This window comes from Scatophagus argus, chromosome 16 (assembly GCF_020382885.2).
Source record: "Scatophagus argus isolate fScaArg1 chromosome 16, fScaArg1.pri, whole genome shotgun sequence".
In the NCBI taxonomy this organism is placed as follows: Eukaryota; Metazoa; Chordata; class Actinopteri; family Scatophagidae; genus Scatophagus; species Scatophagus argus.
The window spans coordinates 17,486,011-17,506,207 of record NC_058508.1 but is presented as its reverse complement, the minus strand read 5'-3'; the positions used below and the strand labels follow the sequence as shown (position 1 = coordinate 17,506,207).

The 20,197-nt window shown below is 43.6% G+C and overlaps 1 protein-coding gene across 3 annotated transcripts in view; it reads left to right on the top strand.

The window, feature by feature from the left end:
- The window catches only part of plekhh3 (pleckstrin homology, MyTH4 and FERM domain containing H3), a 31,290-nt gene that overhangs the window by 5,397 nt on the left and 5,696 nt on the right, over positions 1-20,197 (top strand). For all 3 annotated transcript variants that reach the window (XM_046416455.1, XM_046416456.1, XM_046416454.1), the window contains exons 2-8: positions 413-468; positions 8,732-8,826; positions 12,858-13,040; positions 14,331-14,488; positions 17,069-17,192; positions 17,851-18,148; positions 19,842-20,049. In XM_046416455.1, coding sequence (XP_046272411.1) covers positions 413-468; positions 8,732-8,826; positions 12,858-13,040; positions 14,331-14,488; positions 17,069-17,192; positions 17,851-18,148; positions 19,842-20,049 — 1,122 coding nt within the window. The remainder of the gene's footprint in view (positions 1-412; positions 469-8,731; positions 8,827-12,857; positions 13,041-14,330; positions 14,489-17,068; positions 17,193-17,850; positions 18,149-19,841; positions 20,050-20,197) is intronic.

Genomic DNA, 20,197 nt, shown 5'->3' with positions numbered 1-20,197 from the left:
CTATGCTCTGTTATGAGCGCAGTCTCAAAGATTGGGGTTATTTTTAGGTTAACAGTCCTCTCAGAGAAATGACTGATCTGAATAAAAGCATTTTGGGGTTTTGCTAGTTGGGGTGCATGCAGCCATTGCACAAAAGATTCCTCTGTTTCCCTATTCCTACATTAAATGAGCCTGTTTTGCATGCCATATATTCCTCCACCAGCTCACCCCTTGGAAGTGAAAGCCAAGCATTACAGGAACAGAGCAGCTATGTACTATGACTGCCAGGAACTGCTGCACGCTCTACTGTAACATATCCACCAAAGGCAAACTACTGAGGGATCACTCCAATCTGTGGACTAGTCCTAAGGACAGACTGCTGTTTGTGTTGCATTATCATCTATTTACCCTATTCCCTCTCTTCTGTTGACAGAGTCCAGCTGAGGTGACTGTTTCTCAACCAACTCGCACAGCCAATGGAACAAATGGGTAAGGAGAGAGAGAGAGAGAGATTTTTTAACCTTGATTTTAGGAAGTAATAGTTCCTTATTTTGCTCTTGCACTTCCTCTGAGTGCTGGGGATTTTTCTTTGTCTTCTGAGGCAGGCACATGTGTAACTGAAGGCCAGTCACTCAATTTTTTTTTTCACTTGTCATGCAGTATATGATATCTCATGGGGCCTTCCTCATGTGCCTGGCAATGACACGTGTGCTTAACTACATAGCCACACACATGCTCATGTGTGTGCATGCAAATGGTACATCATCTGACATTTCCAAGCTGCTGTTGTGCTTTTGATTGCTGTCAGGAAACGCCAGGCAGTTTTCACTCGTTAACCTCCTGACTGTTTGAGTTCTGCCATTCAAAGGTTGGCTTGGCTGTTGTTACAGTCCGCATTGGCCAATTATATGTCAGTCCTCAACTGAGATGGTTGTGATCAATTCCAGTTTTAATGACAGGTTAACTCGAACCAACAAATCCAATCACTTTGTTAGTTTGAATGCTGTACGCTCGAACTGCCGGCTACAAGGAACCACTGTGCGTCAAGAATAATGAAATTCAAATGGTCATGTGGTTGACGAGTGAATGCTGGTGCCAGTGAAAAGGAGTGATTCATGGAGGGCTTGATCCAGATTATTAGTGCAGGACTGTGATCTCAGACAGTGATGTAGCCAGGCTCTGCTCCTCTCTGGCATCATGCCCCTATCACCCCCACCCCCACTCCTCCAGCCCTCATCCCCTCTTCCACAACCTCTGCTGTACTTTTGCCGACTCACAGGCAATGAGTCAGAAAGCTCGACATGTTGGACTATCGCACACCACAAATGAATAGTCGAGGGCCTGCAACAACTCTCAGCAAGAAGAGAGGTGCCTCAGGATGTGGGTAGGGGAGCTGAATCTGAGACTTTTTGCTGCAGTCATACAGGACGTGCTGTCTCCTGAAGCTGGAGGGAAAGAAGGAAGGAAAGACGTGAGGGCAGAGGCAGGCTAACTTAACTTGGTGACTCAGACCTACCTCAGCAGCACTCCCAGAAGAGGTGTGGCTCAGCTGTGTGTGTGTGTATGTGAGCGTGTGTGTGTGTGAGTGCATGCATGTGTGCCCGTGTGTGTGTGTGTTACTTTTATAATACTACAATGTAGTAGAGGCATGGCACAACTAACTACTGGTTTTGAAGGGAGTGTGTTAAAAGCCTGGCAGTAATCATCACACTTTGGGCAGAGATTAGAGTGCATAGTGCTTTACCTGACCAATGACTCAACACACCCACACGTTCAGCAGTATAAAGGGAAAAGCCAAGCCAGGCTCTGATAAGTCAGGGTATTGTGATGAAGCAAATGGTGCCATATCCATTTATCTTTAGTTTCCTGTTACAGGCAGGGCAGTTCTCGTTTACTTTGCACTCTCATTGAGCCATTGAATTGAATTGTCCAGAAGGAGACATTAATCTCAACTATTAGTTTGAATAATGAACTGGATTTGATTGTGACAAACTGGGGGAGATTTATGTTTGTCTGACCAGACCGAGGTTAATATGGTAATGCTGAGATAATTTGTCACGCTGCAGGCATGATGTGGTTAGGGAGGCCCACTTTTGTCAAAACAGAGTGCAGGCTACAGACACAAATCTAAGCTAGAGTTCCTGGTTATAATTATGGTATATATCATGAAAATATTTGTTATATAACATGCTAAATTGAGTGTGTGAATATACTATTGTAGTAGTTTCGACATATCGCTTTGATAGGTCATGACTCTGCTTATATGTGATCACCCTACAATACAGTGGATTAGTTGACTCATCTGGAAGAGCCTGGAATAAAGTTTTCAAATAATAATGTTAGTCGACCTATGGAAGGACTCCTGTAATGGCTTTGTTGTGTGTTTGCAATGACCATTCTGTCTAGCTAACTGAAGGTGGGAGTGATGGACGAGTCTCTGCAGGCCAATGGTGCAAGTCCTCCACTGTCAGTCTCTCAGTCAGTGCTGAGTGCCAAGCAGTTCGCTCCCTCCTGCTGTGCTCGCACTCGAATTTGACTTACATCATCACTATTTTTTCATCCTGAGTTCTTTCTCATAGCTGGTGCAGAGCAGAGTGCAAATTGTACAACAAGTAAAGTGGACACTTCTTCACTTCTTCATGCCCCCCCCGACAGCTTTTGACAGTCAAACGTGTGAGCTGCCAGGCCATAATGTCTGAAAAAGACCAGTGTTTCAGAATGTATTTCGTGTGTGTGTGTGTTTGCGTGAAAAGCTTAGAAGTGGGCCCCACGATAATTGCCTGTCTGAGTGTCTGTCGGCCTGTCTGTCAGCCATCCAACCATCACAACTGGCCCTGTCTACAACATCAGCAAATATAGAAAGTTTTAGATCCCATCACCAAGTACCACCATCAGGATGGCTTCATTTAAACTGAGAAGTCACTTACGCTCTGTCATAAAATTTCTTGCTGATCAAGACTCTCTCCTTTAGTCACAAGCTCAGACTTCCTGTCACACACACATGCACATGCACACGCACACACACACACACCCAGCCTACCCCCTCCTCCTTCTCCTCCTTTCTCAAAACATGACTTTTTTCCTCTCCCCTCTGCCTAGTCCAGAGTTTCTTGGCAGTGGTCTTGAGTAAACAGCGTATTTTTAGCTGGGAGGTCATATAGGCCCAGTCTTAATCACCACATTCCCATTTTCCCACCAGCCCAGCTCCAGCCAGAGGCCCTAGCAGCCATCCCATGCACTGTGGGGGAGGGGATAGAGACTTGAGAGAGACAGAAATGGACTTCTCCAAAGAGAAATGCTTATTTAGTGCATCAGTATGTCCCATTGTATATTAATGAAGTGTTATTTAGGGGTCCACAATCTACTTTCCAAGCAAATCGTAGAGATTGTGGTATTTAGTGTCTCTTTGCTGTGTTTCCAAACTTCAGATAACCTCACTGACCAGTAGATCCGTGCTACATGAGCAAATCAGTAGAGAGATGCAGCCGACTAGATGGCTATGTTATTTCGACAGTTTACTTCACATGGCTCTTCCTTGGGTCATTTTTATTGTTTGTTTGTTTTTTGTAAACAATGCAAGATGAGTTACAGCTAGCAATGTGGCAGATGAGGAGCTCTCGCCAAGAAAAGAGCTGTTTTTAATGCAATACTGTGTTTTCATGGTGCAAATGGAGAAATTCTTGGGCTATTTCAAGTCTGGCTATAGTCTTCTGGGCATTTCAAGGGCATATATATATATATATATATATGTATTTATTTTTTTTGGCCCGATCTCTCACCCTTGCTGTTGTTTATCCTTGGTACTTGTTTGGATGTCTACTTAAGTGTTTATCTTGATGTATGGCCGTCAGTTGTGTATGTGAGCCTGACAGCTGCTTTGAAGTCATGAGGTCATCTGTTTGAGTGGCTTTTTTTGGCATTTCATCCACCAAATAAATCTTTCTGTATTTCTGTGGCACATCTGCATAAAGGTCATGTTTGATACTGTGCATGTTCTTGTGGTCACAAGGACCTGCTTTGTATGCTGCAGCATGGCCCCCACGGTCATCAAAGCCCGAGAGCAAGGACGCCACTTTTCTAACTTTAATTAGCGTCTCGCCGTTTTGATTAGACCTTAGACTGAAATCAATTACTCATCGCTCCGACAGTTACCACCAGACAGACACAAACTCATTGTGCTGTTCGTACATGGTGGATTTAAGTGTGTCACCATGAAATGACTGCAGACAATATGCTTACCAGTTGAGATGACCTTATTTCAGTATGTGGGAAGAACCGAAACGCTGGTGATTGGAATCAGTCTGTAGTTTTAATGTGTAAATAATGCTGCATTCAATGTTGGTAGAATAGGAAGAACCTATTTATACTTTCACATGTAGGCTAACAGTGGGGCAGAGTTGTGGCCTCATTTAAGAACTGAAATCAGATACAAACAAACTGTGGATAGTGCGTTTTTAGAATAGCTTAGTCTAGCTGCAACTATCAGTCAATAAGTCAGTCAACAGAACATTCATCTGCAGCTGGTGAATGATGATGAATGAAAAATAAATTCATTAACGGAACGTTTCTTTTTATGTGTGACGACTTGTCTATGGATGTTTCTCACAGTTGTCTGACACTTTATAGACCAAACACTATCAATATTTGAAAAAATAAGCAGATTAATCAATAATAAAAACAATCATTAGTTGCAGTTAGAGCTGAATTAGTTCTAGCTGTATTAGTGTTTAGACGTAACGACCAGCTATGAAGGCGTTGCAGCCTCTTTTGCAAATGGTTTGTTTACAAGGCTTTAGTTCTGTTCCCCTAATGGTAGATGCTGTCGCTGTCAGCATAAGATATGTCTGACTTGTAATTAAAACTGGGAGGCTGATGTGAACAGTTTTGCCAACTTGATCGCTTGTAATTATGGTTTAAATGATCTGGCCGCAAGGTCACAGATTCCTACACTGTTTTTGAGAATTGGAAATTGTAGTTTTTAACAAGTAACTGCAGTTATTATTACTCATCACATAACCACAGTGGAAGACCGAACAGCGTTAAAGCTGGCACTACAAGTAGTTAAGCTGAATTCCCAACAGCCTTTAGTACAGTGGCAGTAAAATGAATTGGTTTCCTGCTGATAGAAAGCCTGCAGCCTAACCTCATAGCCACACACGTGTTTTCACTAATGTGACTGATTAGACCTCTTCTCTCTGTGGGTGTGGACACACTGCACTTCACTGACATCTCCTTGACTCTCCTGTTAGTTTTGTTGTACCTGTTAGGGCGGGACAGTATACACCTTACAGTACTTGGAGTACATGGAATTTGGTGACCTTTTACAGTGTCAACAGCCACACATCACACAATATCTGAGGGCCTCAGTGGCTTTGCACCACACACTATCTCCTCTCAGCTAGAGGACATTTACACCCACACAAGTGCACATGATTTAAATGTGTTCTTTAGATTTATTATAGAATCAGATCTGTGCGGTTGTGCAGCAGTATAGGAATGTCCCCCTTTCTCTCTCATATTTCTTCTTTTCTGACGTGTGTTTTCAGGACTTCCACCCCTCCTATTATGTGAAGAAGCTAGCAGTTTATTTTCTATGCTGAGTCTGACCTATGTGACAGACAGAGCAGAAGAAATTGCTTGATTTTTCAGCACATTTCAAGCTAGTTAACAGTTAGGTTAGGTTGCGTGACGTTCAGATGATGCTCCACCTCTGAGGTAGCTGATGTTCAGTCCTCAAGGGGAGGGCAAGAGAGAGAAAGACGGAGGTGATGTCTGTAGATGTTCACTTGGACTTGCTGTCTAATCCCCCATGTCAAATTGTTTCCTGCACTCCACAGGAAGTTGCCCGCCAAAGGCCCCACCGTCATGGCCTCTTCGGAGACCTCTGGGAATGTGGGGGTGGTAGGATGGGGGGCTGGGGAGGGGGGGTGCATGAAGGTAGGGGGTTTTAGGGCTGCCGGACAGCTGTGGAGATCCCAAAGCCCTGACATCAACAGTGCTCAAACATTTGCCTCGAGCTATGTCACATGTACTTACTTTTCTGTATTTATTCAAAAAAAGTTGGGCCGCTGCGTAAAACGTCAATAACAACGCAATGCAATAATTTGCAAACCAACAGTGGTTTTACAAAATGTTCCCGAGTCCATGGAGTAACATCTTTTGTACAATCGTGTTTCGCAAAGTGGTGAACATCACTTCGGTGTCTTCGGTGAACAGATGCCTCTTTCGTTCCCAATTATAATACTAAATCAAATGCTATCAGCTGTTACCAGTTAAGCTGTTTACCTGTGAAATGTTCCAAACAGGTTTGTTTTTTTTGTTTATTTATTTTTTGAGCAATGCACAACCTTCCCCTGAAACATGTTGCTGGCATCAAATTCAGAAAAAATAATAAGCATTTATTTACAAAAATCACAGAAGTTGTTGAGCTAAAACGTTAAATATGTTGTCATTGTCCTGTCTTCAGTTGAAAAAGAGCAAATTTTAACATTCTGTTTTATTTAAGATAAGACAAGATAATCCTTTATTAAAACTGATTGATCAGTTTCACTACATCCAAGTTGTTAATAGACTCTTCTCATATACAGTACAATGTCTTTACGCTGTGACTGTATCTTTTACTCTTATATTATTATAAAGTTTAAAAAAAGCAATTTGATAAGGAGCAATAAAGAGAAAGAGAACTTATTAGAATTGGAATATTTAGAACAGTATGTTCTCATAATGAGATACGAAGCAGACTTTTCTGTAGAGACAGCTTTATACTGCTGTGGTCACCGGCCAGTGAGCTTTTGGATATTAGCCCGGCTTTTTGGAAACAATGGTCAAACTGACTCTGCTAAAGAAGCATTTAAATTAAAGGTCAGTGCTGCTAAAGGTCAAAGCCTGGGTTTGGAGCTGTGCTTCTGTCCCCTTTCAGTTATTCCTCTCTCCATGGCCTGAAAGAAACACTGAGGTTGACTTATAAAGTATTTCAGCTTTAAAATGGGGCTGAAAATCTGCACACATGAGAGCCAACTTTGATTTTGAACTCCAAGAATGTTCCTCCCAGGGTGTGTGACCAGTACCTCTTCAATTGTGGATTCCAATCCTGCAGCAGGTTACACCAGTTGCGAATAAAGTTGAGAAATTCAGATTTGGCCAAGTTAGTGACAGGCAATAAGTATCATAAGGTATTATTAACATTAATTAATAAACATTAACATTAACAACCCTGCTGAGCACAACAGACTTCCAGTCAAGGCTTAGGTTTTCCGTAAATTATTTGGCCTACATATTGACTAACTCTGCCTGTCTGCGTGCATGTCTCCATTATGTAGCCGGGGTTATTAACAACCTAAAATAGGAGACGTCGTCACATTTCTGTGTTTATTTTAATGTCTCTAAGTGGGGTCTGTGTATGTAGGGACTGTCAGAGGTTCCTGAGGGCTGCCACTGTAGCAGGCGATCTGGCTTAGTTATACAGCCTGACTGAGTATGGTGTGACAGGATCCTGACTCGCTCTTTCTCTCTTCTGCTTTCTGATGTTGCCCTGAACCAGTTCACATATGCATACAGAAAAACTGGCTCACAAAACCAGACTTTGATTGTGTCTGACTATTAAATCAGAAACTAATGGCGGTCAATTAAGATCTGCATCTGTCAAGACATTTTGTAAAGGAAACAAACTGTCTTCATTTAAGCAAAATAGGGTCTGTTTGAGAGTAATGTCATCAAGGTTAAACTGATAAACCATTCTATAGACTGATAAGGCCAGCACACACAAAAAGAGAGGAAATGGCTTCTGCAGACATGCAATCTGAGCCAAAACAGATAAGGCTATACTTGGACTCATTGATTACTGCTGCCTCCTGTGCCGAGGAACCTTGCAGATCAATACCTACGTAAATCATCTCCTGAAGGGGTAGGCAAGTAGAGGCCGAATGTCCCTGGGAGACGAGGCTTGGTTCATTTCCTGTGCAATAATCCCAAGAGGAAGAGGAGGCAGAGGAGGACAGGAAGGAAGGAAAGAGGGCTTTGTCTCTTGTACTTCACATGCTAGTTAGACCCCGGAAATGGAGAAAATAAACAAATAATTAGATAAATAATTGAGGAGAGATAAGACCTCTAAACAACTTAGTAGACTGGAAATGGGCCTTAGCCTAAGATAACAAAGTTTGATTTTGTCCACAACATTTCATGAACAGATGCTGAAGCGCCGTGTATGTGGAGGTAGCTGCAAACATGATCATGAGTCATTAAAGAGGCAAAGAAAGAGCAGCGGTTCAGCAGATTTACAGATGTTTTTGATGTTTCTGGTTTTAACTATCCAAGGCTGTGACCTCTTGAACCTTCTGCCTTCCTCTGACTGGCGTGAGCTGGCTGGCTGGGAGTCAGACCGGCGTCGCTCTGTCACGTTTATTTTCAGTCGCTCGCTCGCTCGGCTTGGCGGCCAAAGTGATAAAAGAGAGGCGAGCTGTCCACAGCGGCGTGGTATGTATCGGTGTGTGTTCAGCTTGCGTGCTGCTAGAGAGGGAAAGTGGGAGAACACTGGACGACAGATATTCGTGGCACTTCTTCCAGTCCCCCCACCCGTGTGACTGAGTATCAGAGAGGCTTGTAGTTGGCACAGTGTCATATGGGGTGGGGGGGGCACAGCCAACTGTGTGTCTCTGGGCCAATTAGCTACCCAATGGGAGGGAGTAGTCAGGGAAAGACTGGAGTTGAGAGGGAAGCGAAGTTATTTACATTCTCTTTCTGCTCCTCCACACAGGCACACGGTCTCAGAGGTGTCTGAGGAGATGAAGAGCCTGATAATTGAGAAGAATAAGATGGGCCTGGTGGAAGACCCAGAACTGGTGGTCAAAGGTGAGTGGGAATATAATACTTCTTCAATTGACTGAATGCCTCTGCCTTCAAAGTTAGTTTGTGGTGAACGTAGTCATGCAGGTTAAACGATTAGTCAGTCAGTTGATAGAAACTGATTATTCTAGCAAAAATTCACTGGTTCAGCTTCTTTTATGTCAGCATTTTCTTTTTTTTTCTTGTTTTATATTACTGCAGATGGAATATCTTTGCATTGTCAACTGCTGTGCAATTTGAACACCTGGTCTGTTGGATTTTCTTTTGTAGGGGGATTTTACAGATCAAACATTAAATATAACTAATGAAAAGCTATCCAAAAATGAAAGAAGAATTAAAATAATCTTTAGTTGCCCTACTCTGTGCTTCAGTTAACAAATGAGGTCCTTGCAGGCTTAGGTTGGTGCTGTTCATCTCATTAAGTGTAGTGTATATTTCATTACCCTAATTGTCTCCTAATAAGTACTGTCGCAGCTCCATGCTGTGCTGTCGCCCTGTAGCCAACCCTTCTCTGACCACATGTGGCCCACAGCTGCCCCCCCCCCATCAGTGTTCATGTAAGGATAGCTACTGGCATCAGGAGCACCGTCTAGTGTGTCTGATGCTTTTGAGGAATGATCTCATAAGATATTTCTGTGTATTTTTTTTCTTTTTTTCCCCTCTTCTTGGTCCGCTACTGAAAGGGAGCAGTAAAATGCCAGCACTTAGATAAGTTACGTCCTGTTTGGAATGGCGACAGTCACATTGCCTAATTCTGACAGCAGTTTCTATGCACTCTGGGCTAGTGCCCCTCCTTTACCGCAGCTGTCCCCCTCTCTGTCCTCGTCTCACTGGCGGAGGAGAGGACTTTCCCTCCAAAACAGAGAATAGCTACTTTCCTTGGGCCATTGATTGCACTGTCACATGAGATCTCAACTTTTGCACCAGCTCTCCTGTCCTTGAGCACAACCACACTAGCAGAGCGACCACAACAGTCGGATTCCTAAGGGCGATTGATCCCCCGCCTGATTTCTCCCTGTGTGTTGCACTGATATGTTTTCAGCAGTTTCTTAAGGACCATTCTCCTTGTTTCTGTATGTTTGTTTGTTTTTTTTCCTCAGTACATCCTGAGGCCATATGGGCTCGATGTTGCCCCAATATCTAAATCAGGTCACCAACATTGGAGGAGCAGGCTGATGGTAGAAGGGTGAATAATAAAACCCATGAGTGCTGACAGAAATACATGTTAAGACATTGGCTGACCCTTTAGTTGTTTTACAGTCAAAATGAACGGCACCTCATATGGGGAGAAAAAGTTTAGTTTCTTGTGCACAAATGTTTGGGTCCAGTTTATAATGCATAATGATTAAAATTCTTCCTGTTGAGGTCCACTTACATTGTTTGACTTCCAAAATATGAATTCATGAACAGCTTGATGATAACATTAGCAATTAATAAAGCGTAGACTCTCATAATTTCTGTCTGGTTTTACAACGTCATCTATAAAACTCACATGAAGTGAATACCAGTGTTATGGCCTTTGGTTCAGGGGCTGACCTTAGGGTTTAAATAGGGAAATGTTTGCCTGCAGAGCAATTCTTCGAATATGTGCATGGAACAAATTTTAGAACGAACCTTTGTTTGCAATGTTTCATTTCGATATACTATTTAAACATTAATAGAACAAACACTCAGCGCTCAGAAAGTGACAGGAGGCTTGCAGTTAAAGAACTGGAAATGCACAGAGAAAGACTGTTTGCTCAGTCTGTGTTTGAGGGGGCAGAGTGCTGGGGGGTCGGAGGTCACAAATGAAACAAATTAAGGGTGAGCTGTGGCCCCCGGGGGAGACATTAGCAGGCCACAGAGATGGGATCCAGATGGAACCATGACAGAGGTATACAGTGGGTGTCAAGACTCTGCTTTTTATTTTTTTTTATTTTATTTGCCTTTCCTTATCACACTGTATAAAGATCCCAAAAAGAGTAGTATCTGTGGGGTGTCCCGTGTCTGTGGCAGAGGTGTCAATGTAGCAGGCAAGCCCTTCTCTCCATGTCTCACACCCAGTCAGCTTGTCTGCCTCCTCTCCGTCCCACATCCAGTATGTCAGCAAGCTCAGCCTGACTTACCTCATGGTTTTTATTTATCCATTTCACGTTGGGTTTTGATGCTGCCCCCCTCTGATGTGGTGTTAAGTACCTCCAAGGTTTTTTCTTAGGGCTATATTGGGTGAGTTTATGGTGGGTTCAGACCCGCCACTTATATCATATAGAAGCATTCTCAAACAAGAAACATGATCTGAGAGGCTGACTCTTCGGCCCCCTCCTCTCTCTTTATTTTTATTTTGGATTAAAAGTGAGGCAGTGGAAGCTTTGGGCTGACTGAGAAAACCACTTTGAGGCAAGGATGAAAACAGGGAGAGAAGAGAAAAGGGAGAGATGAAAGTATATAGAAGGAGGGTGAGTGCAGAGGGAAGAAAGATGCAGGAGAAATGAGCGCTGGCTAACAGGTGGCACGCAGCTTGCTAACCACAGAGGAAGTTGTGATGCTGGTGTGGCGTCATTGCCGTCTTCACAGGGTAGAAAGCTGAAGGTACATTGTCTAATTGTTCCTTTTAAACCACTCTCAAAAATGCATGCACAAGCCATATGAACACATATGCACAGCCACAGCACAAGTGGCAGGCTGCCATAGCAGTGCCCTGCCCCCCGCAGATGGTCCCCCCTTCCTACTTTTGGTCCAGGTGGCCTGTTAGAACCCTCTAGCCAGCCTCTCCATCAGCCCTCTGGATGAACTGTGACCCCATCCCCCCATCAAGACTCTGCAGACCTCCTGACTTTCTCTCCAGGCAGCATCGGCCAAACTGCCAAACTAGTTTATTTATCTACTTTGAGATTAAATATTTATAAGGAACAATTTGCACACAAAGCTGAGGGGGAGAAGAAGGTCACTGCTATTTTGGAACAGTGGCTCTGGGCTGTTGCAGTCTTTCCAAATCCTCAGGACTTTCAGAACAATCTTGCGTAGTAAAGCCAGGCCTGGCAAGGCCAATGGGCATGTCTGCTTTACTCTCTTAGTCCCGTTCACAATGTTCCAGTATGTCTGTCTGTCTGTCTCTCTCTCTTTCTCTCTCTCTCTTTCTCTCTCTCTCTCGCTCTCTCGCTCGCTCGCTCTCTTTTTCTCCCCTTTTCTCACTCTGTAAACCTCTAAAGTGGTAATTATGCTGGCTGCATGCAGGCTTTAATGCCATTAGCTGGCTATATTTTTATCCCCTAGTATTTACCCCAACAAGACAGTCACATACAGACTGCAGCAAACTTTATGGACAATTACAAGCCGTGGGGATTATTCTTAGTTAAGACATGGTGTGGCAGCACTGGTTTAGTAGCTCCATGACTAGCCCACGAACCACCCAGGCCTTTCAGGAAAAATGCTTGTCTTGCAGTGTACTTAAGATTGACATCTTAGTTGATGCTGGCAAGATTGCCCCTGGTCTCTGAGCAGGAGTAGCAGTGTAGCATTGGAAAATATTGTTTGGTTAGCAATACAAAATAGGATCTTGGCATGAGTGTCAAAACATTTCAAATGATGCCCAGCTGCAGTGATGCATGGGGTTCATGCTGGGATGTAAAGCTGTAAGTAAACTGACAAATCAACAAACATTAATCAGTGGCAGATTAATTGTTTTTCTATGAAAGATCAGATAACAGTGAAGAATGTCCATCACAATGTCTGGTGCGTAGAGTCCAAAGTGACATCTTCAAATTTTTTATTTAATCAGCAGTCCAAAAGCCAAATGTATTTAGTGTCCTTCAATGTAGGAAGAGAGGAAAGCAGTACAACTCACATTTGAGAATTTGTAACCATGTACTATTTGGCATTTTTACTTTGAAAATGGCTTAAACTATGTATCTATTTATGAAAATTGTTGCAAATTAATTTTCCTTTGTTTGAATAATCAAATTATTTTCACTGTTCTGCTGCCATGTGTAAGGACCACTGGTGTAATTTCATTTTTGCAGCTGAGTTGTCATATGACACGCGTTTATCTTCATTTAAAGGGTGGCTGTTGCGGGAGGTGCAAGGCAACTGGATCAAGCACCGTCGGTACTGGTTTGTGCTGAGCCAGGACTCCCTCGACTACTACAGCGGACCAGAGAAAGGAGCGCGCAGACTCGGCACGCTGGTCCTCACCAGCCTCTGCTCTGTCATCTGGCCAGACAAGCAGACATACAAGGAGACGGGTGAGGGGCACACAGACAGGCTGATGCATAGCTGACTCACGCTTGTGTGTACTTGCCTGTAATCTCGGTTGAGTCCAGCAAGATGTGTGTTAATCCCCTTTGTGGTGTTGTGATTGTTTTCAAAAATATCTAGAAAGTTGTTCTGGGTTTTTTGATATGTAAATGACGTCTTGTGGTCCCCTTTAACTTCCCGTGAGTGCTGGAATTCTGAGTAAGTTTGGGAAACCCCAACTGTGTTTGGTCCAAAACATCTCTCAAGGTTGGTTTAGAAACCTCACATTTGAGTAATCAGCTGGGACATCTCCCTTTCCTTTCTCGGATGAAAGAAACAAAAGCCATAGAACATTAAAAAGAAAGACTTTGCTAGATGGGAATCGACAAAGGGATGACTTGTCCTTTTCAAGTCTGTGTTGCCCTCTGTATGTGTCTGTCTGCTTGCCCATCAATGAAGGGGATTATGTCCTGCTGACTTCCACAAACCACGCAAAATATCCAAATCATTCCATAAACCCAGACCTAAACGTAGTACTTACTAACTCATACCCAGGGGACTTTTCTAGACAGAAGTGCACTTTCAACAGTGACTTTGTCATGAGCTCTGTTGGCTCTGTCACTACTGAAGTTTGTTGTGTTCCTCCTAAGCTGCTGTGAAATTAGAGTTGCATGCAATATTTACTTCCCCTGTGTATTTTCTGGTTGTTACCATGAAATATTAGTTCCCTGTAAGGGTTGCATCTTTGGCTTCATTGACTTTTTTTTCAGCAGAGTTAATGTTAGAGCACCAAACAGGTTCAAAGTGGCCAATAAGACCATGTCATAATCTCTGTTGTAAAACCTCTTAATTTTGGGTTTGTACCCATCAAGAACCTAAACAAAGAAGGATGTGGTGCCAAGTCACGTAGCAGGAAAGCCTGATAACAGCCGCAGAGCTGCGGATCAGGCCAGGCTGCCTGGGGTATGTCTAATACTTCCTCTGCACAAGGAGGAAGTGCAGATTTTTTTAACTTTTATTGGTGTTTTCAGGACGCTCTCAGGGGTTTAACACTTGTGTCCTAACTGATCTGGAGAATTGCTGTTCTTGTTTGGTTTTGCCGTGGTCTGAGGTTCCTCTCAGGGTGACCTTTGATCCTCAGGGAAATTGAAAGAGGAAGTCAGGGAGGGAGAGTCACAACAGATATCAAAGGTGTCCTGTGTAGAGAATATTTTACTGTTCTCTTCCCTGTGTGCTTAGGTACAGTTTGAATTCCGTTTCTCGGTCATACAAAATTTCTTTGGGTGCATGTCTTTCAGGCTACTGGAGCATCACAGTATATGGGCGAAAGCACTGCTACAAGCTGTACACCAAGCACTTCAACGAGGCTGCGTACTGGGCGTGTGCCATCCAGAAAATCATTGACACAAAAGCACCAGTGGAGACACCAACACAGCTCCTAATTCGAGACATCGAGGTGGGTCACACTTGCCTCACTAAGTTTCTCTGGTTTCCTTTCTCTTCTGAATGATCTCATATCCGACCGCACTCGGACAGGACATAACAACAGACCTAAGACAAAGAGGTCCTTTCAAGGTAAAGGTGTCTCAGCGCTTGGAAAGATTTTATCCATAGACATTGAACGGATGCGTATTGTTTTACCATCTTACATGAAAGGAGAATGAAGTGTGTTTATAAGGGGCAGCCATATTTTTAGACCAGGGGTTGCTATAGAGCGCAGTGTGCTGGAATCTCATTGAGCAGACGGATGACTCGTTTTGCATCAGTCTGCCCCTGGGGTGAAGAGAGGGGCAGCTTTGTCAGATGAGGTGGAGGAGGGCTTGGCGTGAAGCAGCAGGGCCAGATAAGCAGTCCTTTGCCTGGCCTCCCGTCTCCGTAATCTCCCAACGAGAGTCTCTAATCTCAAAGAAAGTGGTTAATCTTCTTGCCTACGTCTGGCCCTGTCTGCTTCACCAGGAGGGGCCATACTTCTATTCTGAAGGAACGGAGCAAGCCTGCTTTTAAAGTGCTCCTCATTAATTGTCTTGCCCCCCCCCCTATGAAGACACATCCTCAGTCTTTCTCTATCACAGTTTCTCTCAGTCTGTTAATGTCCCCCCTCTCTTACCTTTACACATAGGCACACTTTCTCAAAAAGGCGAGGTATTTTCCCCCCTGAGTGTGAGATTAGGACTTCTGCTGCAAAAATGTAAGAGAGAATGAACAGTCGAGGCTTTGTGTGAACAGGCCTGCTTGCTTATCTTTAAAGCATAGATTCATGCTCCGGCCACAGACACAAGGGAGAGCAGGGATTACAGTTTTTACCTGCAACCAGAGGTTATGTGTAAAAGAGAGAGAAAACTTAAGAGAACTTCTGAAGAACAGATGGCGCACATTATGTTTTAAGGATAGTTCCTGTTCATTACACCATAGGTCATATTATTATTCTTGTCTGTAATAACACTGTATTCACCAAGTTAGTGTAAGTAATGAAATCTGACAGAGCAAGAAACACGAGCAGTCAGATGATCTTACAGGCTTAACTTATTTGGAAGAGAAAATGAAAGCAAACTGTAAAGCTCAGCTCTGACCTACTGGACTGACAGTAGATGTACAAACACATTATTTTTTTGTGCACTGTGGAGTTATTAGTGATATTTCAGGGACATGCAGTATCGGTTTTACCTCCAAATAAGATGTTTTATGTAATATAGCTAAACTCTTGGTTTGTTTATGACCTGTTTTTTCATCTAACAGCTTGCATATCCTTCCTCTGCTCACTTTGTTGTCACATTAGCCATATTGTTGCCAGATCTCAGCAATTACTTTGGTGAGCATAGTGTTAGGAATGATGGGCAAAACTGTGAAAAACAAAACCCAAACTGGAATAAATGAGAATGAATAAATACATTCTTACAGGGAAAAGGGAAGTGCACTTGTCCACACAACACTGTTTTATGGGACTATTTCTTGGCCAGTTGCTAGGCCACCAACCAGTGGAAACTTCAAGAAGTTCCTGGTCCTAGCAAAGAAATAGTCTGGTACATAACACAATCTTAAACAGTACATTGTGGTGTTAACTTTTTTTTTCTTTCTTACTGAACTTTCTTTCTTACTGAATTTTTCTTTCTTTCTTACTGTCTGTTGGATAGAGCGACGCTAGCCGTTCCCCCCTTTTCACTGTTTGTGTTAGTGTTAAGCTAATTTAACCCAGTGTAGCTTCTTATCTACTGTGACGACTTGAAAGGGGTAGCAGTCATCACAATCATCACTCATCCAGCTTTTGGCAAGAAAGAACATAAACGTACTCCCCAAAATGTTGAACTGCTACTTATGTGTCAGTGGAAGACCAAAGGGAATAAGATACAGTCTGTGGTCCTAACCATCTGTGTACAGTGCAGAAATATCATGGATGTTGGATGTTGTGCAGTATCCATCTGCACATGGTCTACAGAGCAGCATCTCAGTCCCACATTTCAAACAGACAAGCCTGTCATCAATGTGCACCAAACACTTCAGAAGAATCTGTCAACTTTGCCCTACTAAGGACGGGGGAAAGTGGGCGTGTATCCAGAGAGAAGGGTTGGCTGGTTGGAGGGGGGTTGCAGAGGCAGGAGAGAGCCAGTGCGATGGCAACGTTTCTAATGAGCAACAGGTGCTGGAGGGCAGCAGCATGGGAGCCATCTGTACCGCTGGAAGGCATCTATCCACATAGGCAGCGAAAGACACAAACACCTCACACTAAACTCATTGACACCAGCAGATAAAATATAACATGTCAGTCATGCTGGTGTGGTTTGCTGGGTCATCACTTGACCTTCCTGCTGCTTTGAAAGTTGCCAGAGCTGAATGTTGACCCTGGTCGACTCGACCCCGGTCACCTCTGACAGACAGACGGACACACTCAATCACCCACTCGCTGACTTGCTTCCAGGTTGGCTGCAGGCATATTGAAAGCAAATGAAGTTTTGCTCTTCACTGTGTCTACTGATTTTATTGTGACTTTTTATTTATTTATTTAATTTTTTTTTTAATTTTTATAATTTTTGTACTTCAGGAGAATAAGTTCCACCCCGAGGTAGTGGAGCACATCTACCAGCACAATCCCATCCTGAAGTACACACAGGACCCCCTATATGCTCCTCTGCTGCCCTTCCCCTACGGCAGCCTGGAGCACACATGTAAGTAAGATGTACACATATGTATTTTCATAGCAATGTGTGAAGTTCAAGGTAAAAATGATAAAAATGGTAAACAGAAATTGGTCCAGACTACAAATTGCTTGAAATGTAAATCATTTTAAACTACTACATCATAACACAAGTGGATTCTTAGTGCTGATGACTATATTAGAACTGTTATGAAATATGTTACATATCTTGTATATAATATTTCTAACTATATTAAGTTATTTGTGCTATCTAACAGAAACTAACCACCAAGCCTGTGTGTGTGTATGCTGTTAGTGACCATTTTCTGTTAGTACCATTCAAAGGCTTTATTGCCAGTTGAAAAGAAGCAGTGTAATCTCTGATTACTATGCTGTTTGAATTGCTTAGAGGCAGCATTTAACACAGTGCACTGCAGATCACGATAAGAACAAGCTTTCTTGTCATGACTGTTTTTAAATCAAGTGCAAACAGGAGAACAAAAGGCTGATTAAAGACAGTAAGAAAAAATGATGTAATACATGTTTGTATTGCAGCTTAAACGCCAGCTGCAACTCAGTTATGTGTACATAACAAAGTGTTAGCATCATACAGGTTATCCTGAGAAAACAAAAAGAAGATCAATGTGTACAACACACCTTGACACTGCTCATCTTCCTCCTTTCTGTAGATCACAGCGGAAAAGGCTACGGCTCGGTGCGCGAAGAGGCCGTGAAGCTCTTCAACTGCCTGCAACAGCTGGAGTCGGCCCGGGAGCCGGTTCCCATCATCCAGGGCGTGCTGCAGACCTGCTTGGACCTGCGACCCCTCCGTGATGAGGTCTACTGCCAGCTGGTGAAGCAGACGAGCTACACGCCTACACCGTATACTGCCGCACACCTCCGCTACTGGCAGCTCCTCACTTGCATGAGCTGCACCTTCCTGCCTGGGCCCACCGTACTCAAGTACCTGCGATTCCACCTCAAGAGGTGAGATGAACACAAAGGATGCTTGATACCGGTTATGATTAAGAAAAGCAGAATATACTCGCTTGAGAGATCTATGATATATAGGTTGGATTCATTCAGGTTTGATTTAGACAAAAAAAATCCTGCATTGTACTTTGCTTGTTGGTGCATCAGTCCAGGACTCACTTGTTGCTTATGAGGAGGAGGAGCGTATGAGAGTGAACAAGTTGGTTGCTGGGAGATGAAGGTGAACCAGTAGTGTGTAGTAGCAGGGAAAACATAAGGTCTAGACAGTGGACCAAAAGCAGGCGCCAGCAGCACTGACCACCAGTTTAGATATAGTAGCGTGATATGCCTTCACATTGTTAGCGTGTTCCCTCAGACAGATCCAGTGTTTTAAGGCTGGATTTGCAGTTCTGAATTAGCCCCTCTGTCAAGCATGCTAATCTAAGTTATTAGCAGTGCTAATCCCCTGCTCTAGATGTTCTGTGTAACGCCATGCCATCTAACCACTAGAATTTTCTATCTATAAGTCTGTGCTGGGTATCACCCACTAGCTAATGGAACAGTTGCATGCAATGGTGATTCATAATTACACTGTGGAACTCGCTGCCTCTGTGTTTTGATATGTCTTACTGTCGTTCTCACGCACTCTCTCACTGTGTGGATCAGTGCTGAGGCTGCAGCTGGGCAGTGCTAAGACCGGAGCTGGCCAGTGCGCTCAGAAACCCTTTGACACTCCCCCAGTGCCCTGAGAAACCCCCAGGAAGTTTGCTGCCAGAGAGGAAGAACGTAGAGCAGGAGAAGGGGGGTACAAGTAGGGAGGAAAGAGCAGAGAGGGACGAAGAGAGGAGAATATAGGAGGGATCATACGAGCTCAGCGGTACATTCCTAATTATGTTTCAGCAGGACAAATCCCACCCTGTGGCCATATAGTTATGAGAGAGTGAGACATCAGGGAATGAGATGGCCTCACTCTGTCTGGCAGAACGTTTGAGGCCCTCTTGTGCGCCTCTCTGTCCCCTGTTCTGTGTATTTTGGGATGAACATCACAGTATAATTGTTTCCTTCCTATTTTTTCCCTCTGTGTTTACACATGGCTGAGCTCATAACTCCATCAGGTTGTATTTCACACCTTCTACACTCTGCAAAGTGTGTGAGACTTCAGGCTTCAGTTGGAGTGTGTTGTCCTCTGTCTTTGTGTCCCCTCTTTTTAAACCACAGCACAAGCACACACACACACCCTCACCTACCACTCCTGGACTCTCCACGGGGAGGAAGTGGAAGGTCACTCTGGTTCACAGAAGCGGAAACACCTTTTCCTGTTTCGTGTGCTACCCAAAGTCAAACATGTTTTCTTTGCCATTTTCCTTTTCTTTGAAGGAATGAGGGATGGTGAGCCTTTTAAGTCCCTAAGAGCTGAAGTGAGAACATTTGTCATTCTTCGCCTCATTGACTTTCAAGCATTGCCAGCCCAAAGAAAATAAAGAACTCTGTTGAATCAGAAAGATGATGGAAAGTCCATAACCGTAGCATAACACTTTTCAGACTGAGTCATTGTTAACATCGGGAGAATTAACAAGTTCTCACTTTTATGTATTGAACATTTTCGTTTTGCAGGCCAATGCCTTTAGTGCTAAATGTGCTTGCGCAAGCACACCCACATGCACACGCTATATGTATCCACTAGTTTCACTCTCACTCTTTCTTTCAGGATCCAGAGCCAGAGCCCTGAGTCTGAGATGGACAACTATGCGTCATTCATCAGCGAGGCTCTGGAGAAGACAAAGTGTCGTGAGTGTGTGCCATCCTGGGAGGAGATCCAGATGCTGATGAGCCGACAGGAGATGCTGTGCACTGTGCACTATCCTGGCCCCGGATCCTGCCAGCTTTACATCAGCTCGCACACTACTGCCAATGAGGTTTGGGCACATTTGTCTGTATTTATAATTTGTAGCACAACTTTTTTTTTAACCTTTCAGCTCTTCACATGTTCCTGTTGGAAAACTTCCTAGCCTGAACTGTAGTCTAGTGACTTAACTAAGCCACGATAATCAGATGCATTTCTCC